This window comes from Podarcis muralis, chromosome 5, assembly GCF_964188315.1.
Source record: "Podarcis muralis chromosome 5, rPodMur119.hap1.1, whole genome shotgun sequence".
Taxonomy (NCBI): domain Eukaryota; kingdom Metazoa; phylum Chordata; class Lepidosauria; order Squamata; family Lacertidae; genus Podarcis; species Podarcis muralis.
The window spans coordinates 29,087,920-29,104,623 of NC_135659.1; the positions used below are offsets into that span (position 1 = coordinate 29,087,920).

Here is a 16,704-nt window from a genome sequence, read left to right on the forward strand (position 1 = left end):
AATCAGTGCAGATGGTCTCACACTTGATTTGTGCAGGGTGTAGCAGGTAGGGAAAGCAAGGAAAGGGTCAAGGGGACAGGGAGTAAGAAATCCAGTTATTTCAATCCAGTGTGGAAGACAACATGAACCACAATGGGTGGAATCCAATTGCATCCTTTTGCCTGTGGGAAGAGCTTTTCATCTAGCAGTAGCCTTTGCAAATGGATGAGGACAGATTATTTTTTGCTCATCCTGCACCTCTACCTCCCACCAGCAGCATCTTCCATGCTATTCTTGAGGGACCCACACCTTCTAGAGTAGGAATGTGATGCATTGTCAAAAAATCACCCACCTGCCTCTGCAGCTGTTTGCAGTGACATCCAATGGATAATTGGATTTCACCCAGAGACTGCAGGTTGACAGTTTTTTTCATACATACACACACAAACACACACATTATATATATATATATATATATATATATATATATATATATATATGTGCCAATCATTCTTTAAACAAAAGTTGGCACTAGTTCTAGAGAGCTTTTTGGTACAGCTACTAGCTACCTGTTAAAGAAACTCAGGGTGAGGAGAGAGATGTAATCTACAGGAACACTGGTTGCTTCAAAGGAGAAAGGGCAGTTAGATCTCCACCAGAGCTGTTTTTCCCCCACCCTTAACACCATATAGTCTTCCAACAGAGCTACAAATCCAAGATGTTTGTATCAAACACAATCCTTGGGATTTCTGATGCCTGAAATAAGTTGTTCCAAACGATATCTGGCCCCTAACTGGCTTCCATTCTCGTTCCCTCTCGACTCACAAAATTGTTTCCAAATATAACTGCTGAAATCCCTATGGATGAGGCATCCTTAAAAACTAATGTCTTACAGTCTGTAATCCAGCCTTTAGTGGTAGACCATTATTCTTCATCACACTGAGACAATGACTATCTGCATCCATCCTCAGGTTAGAAGCAGGCTGGGGAGAGGGATGTGTAGACCTTTAACCATCCTCTAGCTAGCCTATAGATAGACCATGAGCATATGGAGCTCCTATGGCATAATGGTGGTGGTTGCAGGTGGAGACTAGCTAGGAATAACATGAACACATTGACCTATTAGATGGACGGACGGACAGCTGATCAAGTGCAATGGCAGGCAGTCCAGTTCAAATCAATGGCAACCCTGGAACAAGAAAGGCCAACTTCTCAAATGGAAGCTCTCCCTTGAGCCTTGAAGTGACCAATGAATCTACAGGATCCAGATAGACAAATGTTGAAGGGAGGCGTTTAGTCATGCTGGAGACCAAGGCAGTTCTGACCAGGTTGGGACAACGTATTTGCCAAGAAAAGTCTAATTCTGCCCTGCATCGGCTGTATAACGAGGACCAGGTTTATATGAGGTTTCTTAAATCCCGAATTGGCAGTGTTTACGTTACAGATCGTCCTTCTGCTATGAACTTCAGCAAGACATGTCTCCAACAGTTCTATTGCAAGCTCTTCGGAGTATTAAAGGCTTCTTCTTTGTCATACTTTTACAATTGCTGTCAGGAAGGTGATGAGAAATGCCACATTGCCGCTAATGTAGATGAACAGCACTGTCTTTTTAAATGTATGCCCCTGTAAAGAGAGAAAGGGAAACACTGGGAATGCAACCATTTGTGAAAATGCTGAGTCAGTTCAGAAAAAAAGGCCAGTGCCTACCAGTCTAGCCTTCTCCAGCATGGTGCCCTGACAAAAATAAGGAGTGGAGAGGATATACGGCAGGTATGTGAAAACCATAGCTGTCAACGTTTCCCTTTTCTTAAGGAAAATTCCCTTATTCCGAATAGGATTCCTCACAAGAAAAGGAAAAAGTTGACAGCTATGGTGAAAACTCTGGCCCATCAGATGCCAACTTCCATCAGCCCTAGCCAGCAAAGCCAATGGTCAGGTGTAGGGGTAGACAACATTTCCAGTTGTCTCAGTTTCTCATTTTTCCACTCTAAAATTGTCCCTATTTGGCAGAAATTTGATTATATATATATATATATATATATATATATTTAAAACCCTCATGAAAATTTATCAAAATCTTAGTAGGACTTTCTCCTAATAAACACATTTTTATATGAAGGTTTGATTAACTTACACATTTTTGCAAGCAATTTCCCTTAATATCATTTATTTTTCTTTGTTATTTCACCAACATATTCATTTTTACACACACCTTCCCCCAGTCTATGTATTTCTGTAAAACATTGTTTGGTTGGGGAACTACATCACAAAATTTGGATAAGTGTGAATTTCAAAGGATAACTGCATTTTGGTTCACACACTGCTTCAGAAAGTGTGAATTGGACAGATCCGGCTTTAAATGTGAACTGGGTTTAATTTCCCCTTCATTCCTAACTCAGGAATAATGAGAATTGTGGTCTGGCAACATCTGAAGGGCCACAGGTTAGGAAAGGCTGCTCTGGAATGTACCACTACAGGATACAAATGGGGGGGGGGGGGACAACATTCCAAACGCTTCCCCATTGAAAGAGAAAATCTCTGCACATGATACATCAAGGAGATGGGAAGGAAGCTTGTCCACAAGGCTAGCCAACCTATTGCATTAGTTTGCTTTTTGCTTAAAAGCACATGGGAGCATTCAAATGAGCTAGCCTTACACCCTGAAAGTACTTTCCAGTAGCACCTTAAAGACCAACTAAGTTAGTTCTTGGTATGAGCTTTCGTGTGCATGCACACGAAAGCTCATACCAAGAACTAACTTAGTTGGTCTTTAAGGTGCTACTGGAAAGAATTTTTTTGTTTTGACCCTGAAAGTAGTATAGTTCTTAGGAGGCAGCTCCATGCTCAGAAAAAATATATATGCCTATATTTATCCTCTCGCATGCATTCTATGCTTACCTGTGCCTCTGCCGTTGTAATGGACTGCAGAATCTGTATCCTGTCATCTTCCAGCACTTGAACTGCAAAATAAAAGTTTCACGGTTAATTTTTATTTAGCCTGAAGCCATCAAAGCAGTGTAGAAGATAAAAATATATAATCCCCGAAAATGCAAATTCTGAAATTAAAACTGTGCCTACAGATCTAGATCAGAGCTACACTCTACCCTTTATGTTTCTGGTCATTTACCAGATTATCTTAAAAGACACCAGACACAATCCAGTGGACACAATAGATCTTTAAGCAGCCCTGTTTTAGATTGTGCCTGTTGAGCTTCATCCACCAGTTCAAAATAAAGGGGGTGCCGCTCGTTCATTTGAGATGAAGACACTGTTTGAAATGAGCACCTTCTGATGGAGAAGTGGGGATGCTGTCCTTGACATGGTTCCATTCTGGAACACACTTTACTTATTCTAGTACAAGAGACTCTACAGGAGGTGTGCGGAAACTGTGACACTCCATTGGCCATGCTGGCTGAGATTGATGGAAGTTGGGAGTCCAACAATAGCTGGAAGGCCACAAGCTGGGAAAGGCCGTCCAATGGAAGACACAATAGGGCAGAGGAGAGAAGTGTGGACAGAGATTTCCATTTGGTCCCAGGAGAACAGAGCTCAAATGCCTGCTTATCCATGGGCTCCCCTGGTGTCAGAAGCATTTACCGTCTCAGCCTCAGAACCTGATCCATAAAGTAAATCAATCAGCAGTTCTTTGCCCTTCAAACCCATCTCTCTTCAAACTGATAAGCAAAGGAGGTATGTGATGGGCTAGTTTCGATATGCATCCATCCTGCCACATTATTGCTCCTGAATAAAAATTATTTTATCAGGTATATCATGTTACATTTCTCCACTCAAATATGTACCTGGGGCTTTCACAGCAATTGTGAAAACTGCAAGGGGGGGGGGGGGGACAGCAGATAAGGATAATGCAAACATGTACCGTATTTTTCACTCTATAAGACGCACTAGACCACAAGACGCACCTAGTTTTTGGAGGAGGAAAACAAGAAAAAAAATATTCTGAATCTCAGCAGAAGCTGCGTAGCAATCCCTCTTGCTGTTCTGGCTTCTGGGATAGCTGCACAGCCTGCATTCGCTCCATAAGATGCACACACATTCCCCCTTACTTTTTAGGAGGGGAAAAAGTGAGTCTTATAGAGGAAAAAATATGGTATTTAGACAGTGAAAAGCAATCTCTTTCATGAGCCAGGAGATCTTCCTCTTGTTGCAACTGCACTGTGTTCAGTGCAAGCTAAAGTAGAGATTGGTCATAGTACCTTTGTGAATGAGGCAGTAGCCATGTATCTCCAGGAGAACATCGGTGCCAACATGCCAAGCTACAAATCCCATCATCGTATATGTATCCCATGGATCCGGAAGGTTGAGAGCTGGCAAGTCCATTCCGAGGAATATTACCACCACTAAAGGACAGGGCCAGGTTTACAAAACAGAGAGTAAGCAAAATTAGATCAAGTAATTTCAACTTGTTGCTGCAATGTGGTTAGCAACAAAATACATGATAAAAATACAACCCAGAGTCCCACATAATTACAGGCTACCTGCTCACTTGTATAAAGCAAGAGATTCCATGCCCTCTGTGGTTTCCAATGCTCAGACACCAAGGCTTCCTCCAGAACATCAGCATTTTGTAGAAGTCATTCAAGTGACCACTGAATTTTATATTTGTGGATTTAAAGCATTGTGGACCCATAACAACACATTTTTTATTTTATTTTTTAATTGACTCTTTGCAGTTTGGAAATGACAGGGAAATGCGCTGACAAATGTCGGATGAACAAATGACTAATGGGAAGATGTAAGCAAATCAGAACAAGTGTCCAATAAAGACCAGACATAGGTAAACTTTGGACAAGCAAATCGGGATGAATACCCAACAAACAGGCTATCTAGAGGAGCTTTAAGCCTTCAGACACAATGTTTAGCAGTTGTAGTCTACGCACTCCCAGTGATGATCAGATTGTGGTCACAGAACAACATGCATTTATTTGATATTGCATGTGAAACCAAAGCAATTTCAAGTACAGTGGTACCTTGGGTTACATACGCTTCAGGTTACAGACACTTCAGGTTACAGACTCCGCTAACCCAGAAATAATACCTCGGGTTAAGAACTTTGCTTCAGGATGAAAACAGAAATTGCGCGGTGGCGGCACGGCAGCAGTGGGAGGCCCCATTAGCTAAAGTGGTGCTTCAGGTTAAGAACAGTTTCAGGTTAAGAACAGACGTCCAAAACGAATTAAGTACTTAACCTGAGGTACCACTGTAGTCAGCAGGATGCAAGAGTGAAGTTACCACAAAATGCAAGATCTGCAAGCATTGGACTGCCACTTGTAGAAAGCCACACAAATTAACTTAAGAAAAGCACAATCAATACCCATTGTTCCTAGCCATCTTACAAAGTCAACATTTCAGATAAGGATAGAATGAATTATTCACTCACCTGCTAATATTCTAGCAGTTGTGCCCGTGCTCCAGTGTAACCAGTTGAAGATTTCTCTTCTGTTCCCAAAGAAAAAGGAAAGGAAAGTCAGCGCATGATTCCAAACACCATCAGTGCCCGGGATGTGAAAAGAGAAAGAGGATGGTTACATCACCACACACTCATTAGGGTTGCTGTAACTGGAGTTTGCAAACATGGTAGTTGCAAATTTCTGGAAGAGGGGGCAGGTCTGGGGTTTCCATACCCATTAACCACAGGATCATTGCCCTTTAAAACTCTTAACCCGGCTGGTAATTCCCTCGCACTCTCATTGGAATATATTTATGTAACTTGAGCATGCAAGAATACCTTGGTGCTTGAGGTGGAGGTCTGAAGCCTGCCATAATGGGCTGAAAGATTGCCAGTGCCATCACCGTACAGCCAAGATATGGATGGAAGCCTGCTTGCTGCATAAAAGATGGGTTTGGTTATGAACAACCCTCCAACAATGCTTTTTTGACAAAGACCACACTTCACAGCAGGATATAGTCATTGCATGGATATGCTATGCAAGTTCTTGAATATAGTGGTATGTTGGTCCTCAAATGCCTTGGTACTCAAACAGCTTGGAACCCAAATACTGCAAACCCAGAAGTAAGTGTTCCGGTTTGAGAACTTTTTTCAGAAGCCGAACATTTTTGAATGTTTTGAATGTTACGCTTCCGATTTGAGTGCCACACTTCCATTTTGAGTGTTATGCTGAGGTCTATCTGTTTTTGCTATTTATTTTGCATTTTTGTTTTTGCAGCTCTTTCTTTTTGTTTTCGTGACTGTGTGGAACCCAGTTCAGCTACTGATTGTGTTACTGCTGTACATTGTTTATTACTTTCATTTTATGGATCTATGGCCTCGTTAGATAGTAAAACAGATTAATCCATTTTGCATTACTTTCTATGGGGAAGCGCACCTTGGTTTTGGAATGCTTTGGTTTTGGAGCAGACTTCCAGAACAAATTAAGTTTGAGAACCAAGGTACTACTGTACTTAAGGGACTGTTTCCCGTACTTAGAAAGCCAGACTTGGGGACAACACTTTTATTTTATTTTTTAAAAGAATTACCATTATTTACCAAGTATCAAACAGAAGCACACACATGCACAAAGACTCCAGAACAAAGAAAAGGCCCCAATGCTACTAGGAGATGGCATAATAATTCTCTCATTCTGGAGCAAATGCAGAAGACAATTATGCTATTGTATTAGGGTGCATTCCTAACCTTCTTTGCACCAGGTTTTGGGGAGGGGTGGATGAAGGCTGGTGCAGCAATTTACCTCCTTCACACACACACACACACACACACACACACACACACACACACACCTTGCACCCCAGCAATGGGGCTGCTAGTATGGTTGTGGCTTCGCTGCTCCATCCTGCCCCACCAATCCCCAGGGCATCGGACATATTAGACACAATAACTGACAAGTCCTCAGATTTTTGAATCGTTAATTGTTTTCCAGAATTATCACATATTGAGCTGGAAGTGTCCATGTACCATCAATCATTAGCTTTCTCCTCTCCCAAGGTAGCCATGAATATTAGCAGACAAGATAATGACTACCAAACATATATATCCAAGCATCCCAGCTGCCCCAAGACTTCTGGCACTGAATTGTTTGTTTGCTTGTTTGTTTCAACCATCACAGCCATATCAACCACCGAAAAAAAGGAACATACATCCTATAAAATACAGTGGTACCTCGGTTTAAGAACAGTCCTGCTTACGAACTCCACAAACCCAGAAGTAGCTGTCCCGGGTTGCGAATTTTGCAATATGAACGCAATCTGCTTCTGGGGCCGCAGGAGGCCTATGTAGGGAATGCACACCTCAGGTTAAGAATGCTTCGGGTTAAGAACGGACTTCCGGAACGAATTAAGTTCGTAACCCGAGGTACCATTGTATATACATAGATACAACATTAAAACACAATTTATGTTTCATTCCCAATTAAATCCTTACTTCCCACCATGTTATCCTCACTCAACATTCTCCTCGATTTTTGGGCACCGACTGCAAATATCACAACTTTGTCACAAGTTTGCCAAGACCAGATGGCAAATACAGGATTTTTCACTTGGTCATCCACATCAGGTGTCTTACATAGCAAATCAAGAACAAACTTAGCTCTCGGTTCTGAACTTTGTGGCTCTTTTATAAGGTAAAAGGACCATTAGGTAAAAGGACCATTAGGTCCAGTCGTGACCGACTCTGGGGTTGCGGCACTCATCTCGCTTTATTGGCCGAGGGAGCTGGCATACAGCTTCCAGGTCATGTGGCCAGCATGACTAAGCCACTTCTGGCAAACCAGAGCAGCGCACAGAAACTCCGTTTACCTTCCCGCTGGAGCGGTACCTATTTATCTACTTGCACTTCAACGTGCTTTCGAACTGCTAGGTTGGCAGGAGCAGGGACCGAGCAACGGGAGCTCACCCCATCGCGGGGATTTTATAGGTAACAGGAAAGAACAGTGTCAGAACACGAAATTTTTAACATAGCCACACATGGGGAGTTACATTGTTGAATAAAAGCATCAAGCTTATGTAATGTCACTTACATCGCTCCAGCCTCCCCGGTATAAGAATGGAAGAATGAAAGATGCACCTGTAAGCAGCACTGTCATCACCATTAGGGCACGATGGACCTATTGATAAAAAGTTAGGTATTTTAAAGAAAATAGCTTAGTTCAATAGAAGCCAAAGACTCATTCTTATGCAAAATTCTAGTAACAAGGAACATGGAGGCAGAAAATCAATCCGTTTAGAATAAAAATGGAACCTATGCTCTTAAGGAATACACAAAAGGATTTGAGGGAAATCTTGCAGAGGGTTGGATTGTAGGACCTTAGAGATACCTTCCAACTATTAAGATTCCTAGCACATCACTTGAATAGAGACAATGGCCATCTTCTGGCTTTTCCTCCCACCTGAAACCAGATCTCTTCTCCAAACAGCAATGAATTAGGCCAGACAGGCTTGAAGAATCGGGCAACGATCACACCAATGCTAACGGTGGTCATCCATGCAACGAACATTAATGCACCTGAAAAAGGAAGACACAAAAGGTTCTTGCAAAGAACTATAAGTTGCAAAGTAGCCATGATTTAAAAATCAAATCAAATCAAAGTTCACTTTTATGACCTCAGACATTCAAAGACTGCTTTTCGAGCCATTGTGGTCTCTTTCATCCCCAGCCTGAAATATCAGAAGCAGTTCTTGCACTGCTTCCTATAAAGATGGTATGAAAGTTTGCACACCTTCTTCCTCTGAGAAGCTTTCATGTAGAAAGCACAGGGCTGCAAGAAGACCCCATCACCCCAGCTACAAGTCACTGGACCACAGAAGACCTATCCCATCCTTGCACATGAAACAGAGCATTAGCTTGCCATGGATCTTGATGAGAAGTGGGGAGCGGGATCCTCCAATATCCTTTGCCGGTCCTGTAACGTTAAACTTTCCGTCTGTGATCAGAGGCTGCCTGTAGTGTTTGTGGATCATACCTCCTGCGCAAGAGATGAAGAATAGATGACATGTTAATGGCAACGGAAGGGTGGGGAGAATTATCTGCACCCCGCAAGGAACAGGGACTGCGAGGTAGGTTTGGCTAAGAGGTTAGTGATTGGCTCAAGATCACCCAGTGAGCTTTGCAGCAAAGTAAGGATTTGAATTCAAGTTGGTGGACCTGTAAAAAGGTAAAAAGAGTATTGGGAAATAATTTATAATGAATTGAAAAAAATGTTTGAAAGTACTTTTCAAAAAAAACAACCCAGAGTCCTTTTTGTTGGAGATAATTCAGACGGAAATTCCCAGGTGTCAAAAAAGGCTAGTTATGTATGCCACTGCTGTGACCCGTGTTTTGTTAGCCCCAAAATGGAAAACGAGCGAGCTCCCATCTAAAGAAGAATGGCAACTCAAACTGAAGGAATATGCACAGCTTGCGGGTCTAACATATAGAATAAGAGAACAAGAAGAACATACGTTTAAAGAAGACTGGAAAATGTTTGCTGAATATATGGGGGAAACTGTGTACACTTGAAAACATTGGCAGCATTAAGATAATTTCAGCAGTGTAAACAAGTCTTGCTGGATGTATTAATATGTAAAATATGCAGGGATTTATGATATGCAGATTGAACCATGGAAAGAGAAGAAGGGAAGTCATTGATATTTTAAGGTTTAATGAATATTTTAAATTGCAAAATAGAAAACTTAATAAAAATTGCACGCACACATACAAATTTGAATCCAAGTCACTCCAGGAGGGCTCCATTGCCTAACTACAGTCCATAACCAGTAATGGAACCTTAAGGATTTTTGTCACTTTTCTTTCAGTTCCAAACTTACCTTCACTGACTTCCCCATCTGCCATAAATATATAGTAGTTTGCATCAAGATTAAACCTCCCTTGAAGAGCAGGAAAGTGAATTCTCCTTCTGAAAGAGCACTGAATAAGGCCGTCAGCCAGCCTCCATGACATTTCATCTAGAGCAGGCTGTGGGGAAGATAAATCAATGCCAATTTAACATTTCTGCCTCCCAAGCTGAATGACCACAAATATAGCTTTCTTTCTTTTTTACATGCCTAGTGCTGCCATCGAAAGCTTACAGGCAACCGGGTTTATCAGAACAAACATTCCTGATCATGGGCGTGGCCAGGATTTTTGTCACAGGGGACAGAACATCAGTTTGCTATGTATTTTTATTGATTGAGGGAGCAGCTGCCCCTCCCTGCCTCCTCCTTGGCTATGGTCCCATGTTCCTGATCCAAATTGGCTGGCTTTTAGGAAGCAACCACTGTGCGTGTGAGACAACCAATGTATTTCTAATGCTAAATTTGGTGTGCCTGCACAGTGATTTCTCAACATCACCCTACCAAGAGCCATGGGGAACAGAGGCAATTTTGAAAGCTCAGAGTCCACTATACCCATGCTCTGCGGGCAAGAAACTCTTATATTGGAGTGGATGAGTTGAAAAATGTTTATTCAGATGAAGAATCGGAAGTTCCTTAGTTTCTTAACTTTTCTTTCTTTCTCTTTCTTTTTTTCTTTCTTTCTTCTCCTCTGCATCAATGCTTTTATTTTACTTAAATTAACATTTCAGTTTGGACAGAAAAGATATCTGATAATAATCTTTGCATCTCTCTTTATAAAATCTAATAAAAAATTATTTTTTAAAAAAGAGAGGAACTCTTTGCCAAGCAATGGAGATCAGAGGCAAATAAAAGCTGGATCCATGTGCCAGTTTCACATGGCTACCACGCCACCCCCACAGTTGCCCCAGGCTGGGTACAGAACATATATTTAAAGCACAGGACTTGACCCAAAGAAGGTTAGTGTAATTTAAATATTGGTGTTAATTGCATTAACTGTGCTTAGGTCTGTCTCTCAAGTTGCCCTTCCCCTGGGTCTGATTTCTGTTCAGGGTTAGGATGCCAGCTGTGGTGGGCCTTCTGAAACAGCTTGAGGCTGAAGGATTCTGGCATGACTCATCCCCCCACCCCTTTCTCATCAGAGGGAAAAGTGAGTTTGTGCATGTGTGTATGTTGGCTGATATATATATAGCCAGAAGCAAACAGCAGCCTTGCATGGATCTCTGTCTGGTTTGAGTCTCTTTGCCATTTTTACCTCAACCTCCTAAGACGAGGTTACTATACTTAGTTTATTAGCAGTGTATAGGTTACAATGACCCAGAATCTCCTAACTGCATGTATGTCACGTGAATAATTGTCTTGTTGACTTGCGGCAATAAAATACTTTGCTTTGAACTATGTGGGCAAAGAGTTTTCTTTAACGTCAACTTTGAAACACACTGACAGCAGAAAAGGGCAAAGATCCCAAAGCTTTGCTGTGTTGTTCTGCTAGTTACGCTGGTATAGGTGTGATCTTAAAATGTTACCGAAGAATCCTGGATACTGTAGTTGGTTAAGGGTGCTGTGAATTGTGAGTAATGTACCAATTCCCAGGATTCTTTGGGGGAAGCCAAATAAGCCAACATGTGTAGGCTTGTCTATCATAGGAACATGATGGATTCAATCCTATAATTTGCATTAAAAAAATTAAAAAGTGTCCATGGAACAAATACATCTCTTTGGGAAAGAAAAGACGAGCTTGTTAAAGCCTCAGTGGCAAACTGGGCGATCGATATAGGACACAATATACCGTATTTTTTGTTCTAGAAGACACACTTTTCCCCTCCTAAGAAGTAAGGGGAAATGTGTGTGCGTCTTATGGAGCGAATGCAGGCGGGAGGCTCTGCTCAGCGCTCCCTTTAAAAAGCCGCGTGGAGCATGTGTGCGGCTCTTGGGGGCTTTTCCCCGAGGAGGGAGAAGGACTGCACTTCTCCCTCCTCAGGGAAAAGCCCCCAAGAGCCACACACACACACTCCGCATGCTCTTTAAAGGGAGCGCGGCTCTTGGGGGAGCCTTCCTCCCCCTGCCCTCAAGAGGCTTCGTGCGGCTATCCTAGAAGCCAGATCCCTCTTGCTGTTCTGGCTTCTGGGATTCAGAATAATTTTTCTTGTTTTCCTCCTCCAAAAACTAGGTGCATCTTATGGTCTGGTGCGTCTTATAGAGTGAAAAATACGGTAGATTTTAACCTCTGGGGGAAAACTCTGGAAAAGTGACTTGAAGTTTACAGCATGCTATTCTTTGAAGGAGAACTACCTGAAAATGATTCACAGATGGTATTTAACTCTGAGTAGGCTTGCTAAGGCATATAAGTCTGAATCAGATAAGTGCTGGAGATGCAACGAGGTGGAGGGGACGTTCTTTCATATGTGGTGGACTTGTAAAAGGGTAAAAGTACTGGGAAATTATCCATAATGAATTGGGGGGGAAATGTTTAAGAGTACTTTCCAAAAAAAAAAAAACAGAGTCCTTTCTGTTAGGGATAATTCAGACTGAAATTCCCAGGTGTTAAAAAAAAAGGTTATTTCTGTATCCTACTTCTGTGGCCTGTGTTTTGTTAGCCCAAAAATGGAAAACTTTCCCAACTAAAGAAGAATGGCAACTTAAACTGACAGAATATGCACAACTCGCAGACTTAACATATAGAATAAGAGAACAAGAAGAACACACGTGTAAACTACAGTGTAAACAAGTTTTCATGGATGCAGTAATGGAATACTGAGTAGTATAGTTTTTGTAAAATATGCAGGGATTTATGATATGTAAAATGAACCATGGAAAGAGAAGAAGGGAAGTCACTGATATCTTAAGGATGTAAAATGAGTATTTTAAATTGCAAAACAGAAAATTATATATATAAAGACGCAAATACCTCTGAATCAAACTCTGGATAAGCACGTCCAGTTAAAGAAGCTGTCTTGATGTCAACATGGTGACTGTCACTAATGCAGAGATAGGCATCGTCACCACCACCCTGCAAATAACATCAAAGAGATTGTTAAATGGCGTTCCCAGGGCAGGCAGCTCCCCGTGTCTGCACAGGCCCTGGCTACACAGCCAAGACAAATGGAGGCTCATGAAAGCCTGTCCAAAACTGGCTCACCATTTAAGGACACATTCACTGAAGTTCCTATTTTAACAACCCCAGACTAGAGTCAATTCAGCTTTCACTTGCACAAGTAGTAAGGGGCTGCAAACTCTGGTAGCGACATGATGCAAGCCCCTAGGTCCTAGGAGTTTGGGAGCACATACAAAAATGAGCTCTCAGGATCTGTACTACCACCAATACAAAGAATAGCACGTTGGAAGAATTTATTTGCCACTCTTGTAAAACGCCCTTCATTCAAGCAAATCCCTGGGTGCTATACAAAACAAAATTGATTTGATAAAGTATGTTATCAATGAAATGTGCTCTGTACATCTCATACTTATTCAATACTGGTGCAAGCTGTCATGCAGTTGGAAATGTATATATGCCCTGGATACTCATGGAAGGGAACTTCTAGCTAATTGCAGCTCTCTCGCTCAAGTATATTCTGGCTTTTTATGGTTCATTCTTATTTCCAGAAGGCTATGCAAATTCCACAGATTGGCGGTAGGATCTGACTGGAAAATAATGTTTACGAACCATCCACTGGTCATGAGACAGTGCAAATGCAATATAGCCATCGCTAGGACCACTCATTTCCACCACAATCAAATCGACATGGTCTCGTTTGAAAGACAGAAAGAAGCAGTCGCGGGCTCCAGGATCACAGTCGGAAGGGTTTCTCACACAGAATTTGTTGCTGCCACAGTCCGATGCACTGAACTAAGGGAGACAAGAAGCCAAATTACATTACCTAGTAGATCACTACTTGAGAAATGGCTGACGTTCTGGAAAATGCCCTCGCACCGTTGCAGGATTTTAACGGGAAACAGTTTCCCACAACCTCATATTTCTACCCAGCAATTACAGTTAGTTTCTCTGGCCATTATTAAGCTGCAAGCCTCAAATCGACATCGTTCAAACTCTGTAATTTTGGGTGCACGCTACAATCCCACTCTTGTCTTAGTCAGGCAGCTCTGTTAATTGCTCGAAACTTTGCATTAGCAGGAGTATAATTAAAGGCTTTCTGAATCATACCAAACTGCTCCAGATAATTACACAAGCTCTGTAAAGATTAAAAAGGAGGTCCCTATGGATTTTAATGAGGAGAAAGAATGAAATACTGTCTGTTCATTTTGCAGGAGGCCGAGTGCAAAAAAAAACCAAACCACTCTGCAGCAAATAATCATTTAAAGAGGTTACCCTAAAGTTCAGTATTGGAGGCAACAAGATTCATCTAAGTTTCTGAAATGGCAGGAATGATGGTTAATACAGTACTTGACAAGAGACAAGAAGACTGAAAGGAAATCTAATCTGTAGCTGCTACCCAAAAAGGCGAACAAGATTCAATAGAAACCAGATGACTGATGCAATCGATTCATGAAGAGGATTAAAAGTGTGGTTTCATGGTTTGAAAATCTGTGTAAAGCTGGCATCTATTTCTGCACTTGCCTTTGAGCCAAGGATTAGGCATCAAACAGGGAAAAATGCTGAGCCTTGGGCATAAGACTTCAGATCACCTTGAGCCCCATTTGTCATGAAGATTCTTAACGTAAGAAATCTTATCAGCCAATATATAATTCGTGTGACCAAGATGTGATAAGGCCTAGTCACATTGCACACTCCTTCCAGTGGCACATGTCCACCACCGGGGGCGAGGGGACATGCAGTTTGAACAAAATTATAGCCCTGGAAGCACATCTAGTGAGGAGTTATGGGGCATTCTGGCACCATGCACCAAGATGCATCTGGAGGTATAAAAGTCATCTGGCTATGGTGGTTTGGAGCCAATCCATGCATTCCTTAGCACACACCAAACAGTCAGCTGAGAAGGCTGATGCAAAGTGTAGTTGGGGCTGTCCTTCAGCATGGGTCAAAGGGGCACTTATAGGGCTGCCATATGTCCAGAATTTCCTGGACATTACCGGGATTTCAAAGGCGGAAGTGACGTCGGGGGGAATTTCCAGAAGGCGGTGGTTTGTCCTGGATCTTCGGCAAGTAAACCGAGAAATTGTGGGGGTTTTGTGTTTTTGATAACTTTGGGGTCTTCCTAAAAAACGCTTTTGGGGTACCCTGGTTTTTACTTTTGGAAATATGGCAACCCTAGGCACTTAGTGAGAGGGGAGTGTGTGACTGGATGCCCCAACTCTTTTTCAGGCTGCAATCTTCCCTGATGAAGTCACATTTCACTAAAATCCAAACAGCTCTGTCCACAAACTCAGCGCTACTTACTGGTTGGGTTAGATGAGAAACAGGCAGAGAAGTTCCAACAGTCACCTCAGTCACCACAGGTGTTGCCAAGGTTGGTATATTGGGCTGGGAGATTGTAGGACCTGGAATTTTTACCCAAAATACTCTAAATTTTTCTACAACAGTGACTCTGAAAACAAGACAAAAGTGAGATTTGAACCAAAATTGTTTACTGTTCTCTTCCGCATAGAACAAGTTCTTCCTGAAATCCAAAACAGATGTTTTGGACCAGCTTTCTTTAACCTGATGCCCTCAAGATGTAGTTGGGGGTCCATTTCCATCAGTCCCAGCCAGCATGACCAATGGTCAGGCATGATAGCAGCCGTCTACAGTGCCCCAAGTTGGGGGAGACTGCTACATATTTATTCAGGTGTTAAGTTACCAGGAAATAATCTCTGACCTTATTCCGTTACAAGAGAGTAATGGTTGCCACCAGTCATAGTGGCGTGGGCCTGTCACCCAGTTTCAAATTGGTGGAGAAGATAGCAGGTGTTTAGTTGGACAATGGAGAAAGATGTGCACACCAAAGACTTGGTTGGTACATTTACCTGCGAATATTAGCAAGCTCTTCACCATCCAAACGCTTTGGACTACGGCTCCCATCAGCCCCAACCATTGTGGTCCTGCTGGCTGGGCTTGATGGGAACTGTAGTTCAAAGCATCTAGACAGCACCAGGTTGGTGAAGGCTGCTGCAGAAAATTAAAACAAGGCCACAAGCTTGTCATGCAGAGGTTTCAACTACAGCCTTGCCACACACACAGGCAGGGGAGCCCATCGCCAATGGGCTTCATCCTCTGCAAAAGCAAATAAAAACATTGAATAAGTGGAGGTGAGTCATCTCTGAAGATCTGAAACATAACAGCTTTCAGGAAAGCAAAGCCCAAAATAAATATTTTGAAAGTCACAGTAATATGGATGCAACAGTGGTTTTGGTGATACAATAGTAATGTTACTTTTTTAAAGTCATATTTATATTGATTTCCTTTTACAGAATATCAGAAGCAGGCTTTTAAAAGAGTGAAGCCCTTTACTCAGAACAGAAATATGTTCAAGACTTATAGGAACATAAAGGTAAAGGTAAAGGGACCCCGACCATTAGGTCCAGTCGTGACCAACTCTGGGGTTGCGGCGCTCATCTCGCTTTATTGGCCTAGGGAGCCGGCGTACAGCTTCCGGGTCATGTGGCCAGCATGACGAAGCCACTTCTGGCAAACCAGAGCAGCGCACGGAAACGCCGTTTACCTTCCCACCGGAGCGGTACCTATTTATCTACTTGCACTTTGACGTGCTTTCAAACTGCTAGGTTGGCAGGAGCAGGGACCGAGCAACGGGAGCTCACCCCGTCGCAGGGATTCGAACCGCCGACCTTCTGATCAGCAAGTCCTAGGCTCTGTGGTTTAACCCACAGCGCCACCTGCGTCCCATTATAGGAACATAGGAAGTTGCTATTAAAAGGGTCAGGGTAAAGGACCCCCAGTCAAAGGGAACTATGGGGTGTGGTGATCATGTCGCTTTCAGGCCAAGGGAGCCAGTGTTTGTCCACAGACAG

The 16,704-nt window shown here is 42.5% G+C and overlaps 1 protein-coding gene across 1 annotated transcript in view; it reads right to left on the reverse strand.

The window, feature by feature from the left end:
• Positions 1–453: 453 nt before the first annotated feature.
• Positions 454–16,704, reverse strand: part of FRRS1 (ferric chelate reductase 1) — a 30,025-nt gene continuing 13,774 nt past the window's right edge. Inside the window, exons 5-16 of the mRNA XM_028732763.2 lie at positions 15,137–15,284; positions 13,445–13,627; positions 12,689–12,790; positions 9,757–9,904; positions 8,799–8,915; positions 8,340–8,455; positions 7,971–8,057; positions 5,726–5,823; positions 5,378–5,436; positions 4,194–4,337; positions 2,878–2,939; positions 454–1,602 (exon numbers count right to left, since the gene is read on the reverse strand). Coding sequence (XP_028588596.2) covers positions 1,510–1,602; positions 2,878–2,939; positions 4,194–4,337; positions 5,378–5,436; positions 5,726–5,823; positions 7,971–8,057; positions 8,340–8,455; positions 8,799–8,915; positions 9,757–9,904; positions 12,689–12,790; positions 13,445–13,627; positions 15,137–15,284 — 1,357 coding nt within the window. The 3' untranslated portion in view covers positions 454–1,509. The remainder of the gene's footprint in view (positions 1,603–2,877; positions 2,940–4,193; positions 4,338–5,377; positions 5,437–5,725; positions 5,824–7,970; positions 8,058–8,339; positions 8,456–8,798; positions 8,916–9,756; positions 9,905–12,688; positions 12,791–13,444; positions 13,628–15,136; positions 15,285–16,704) is intronic.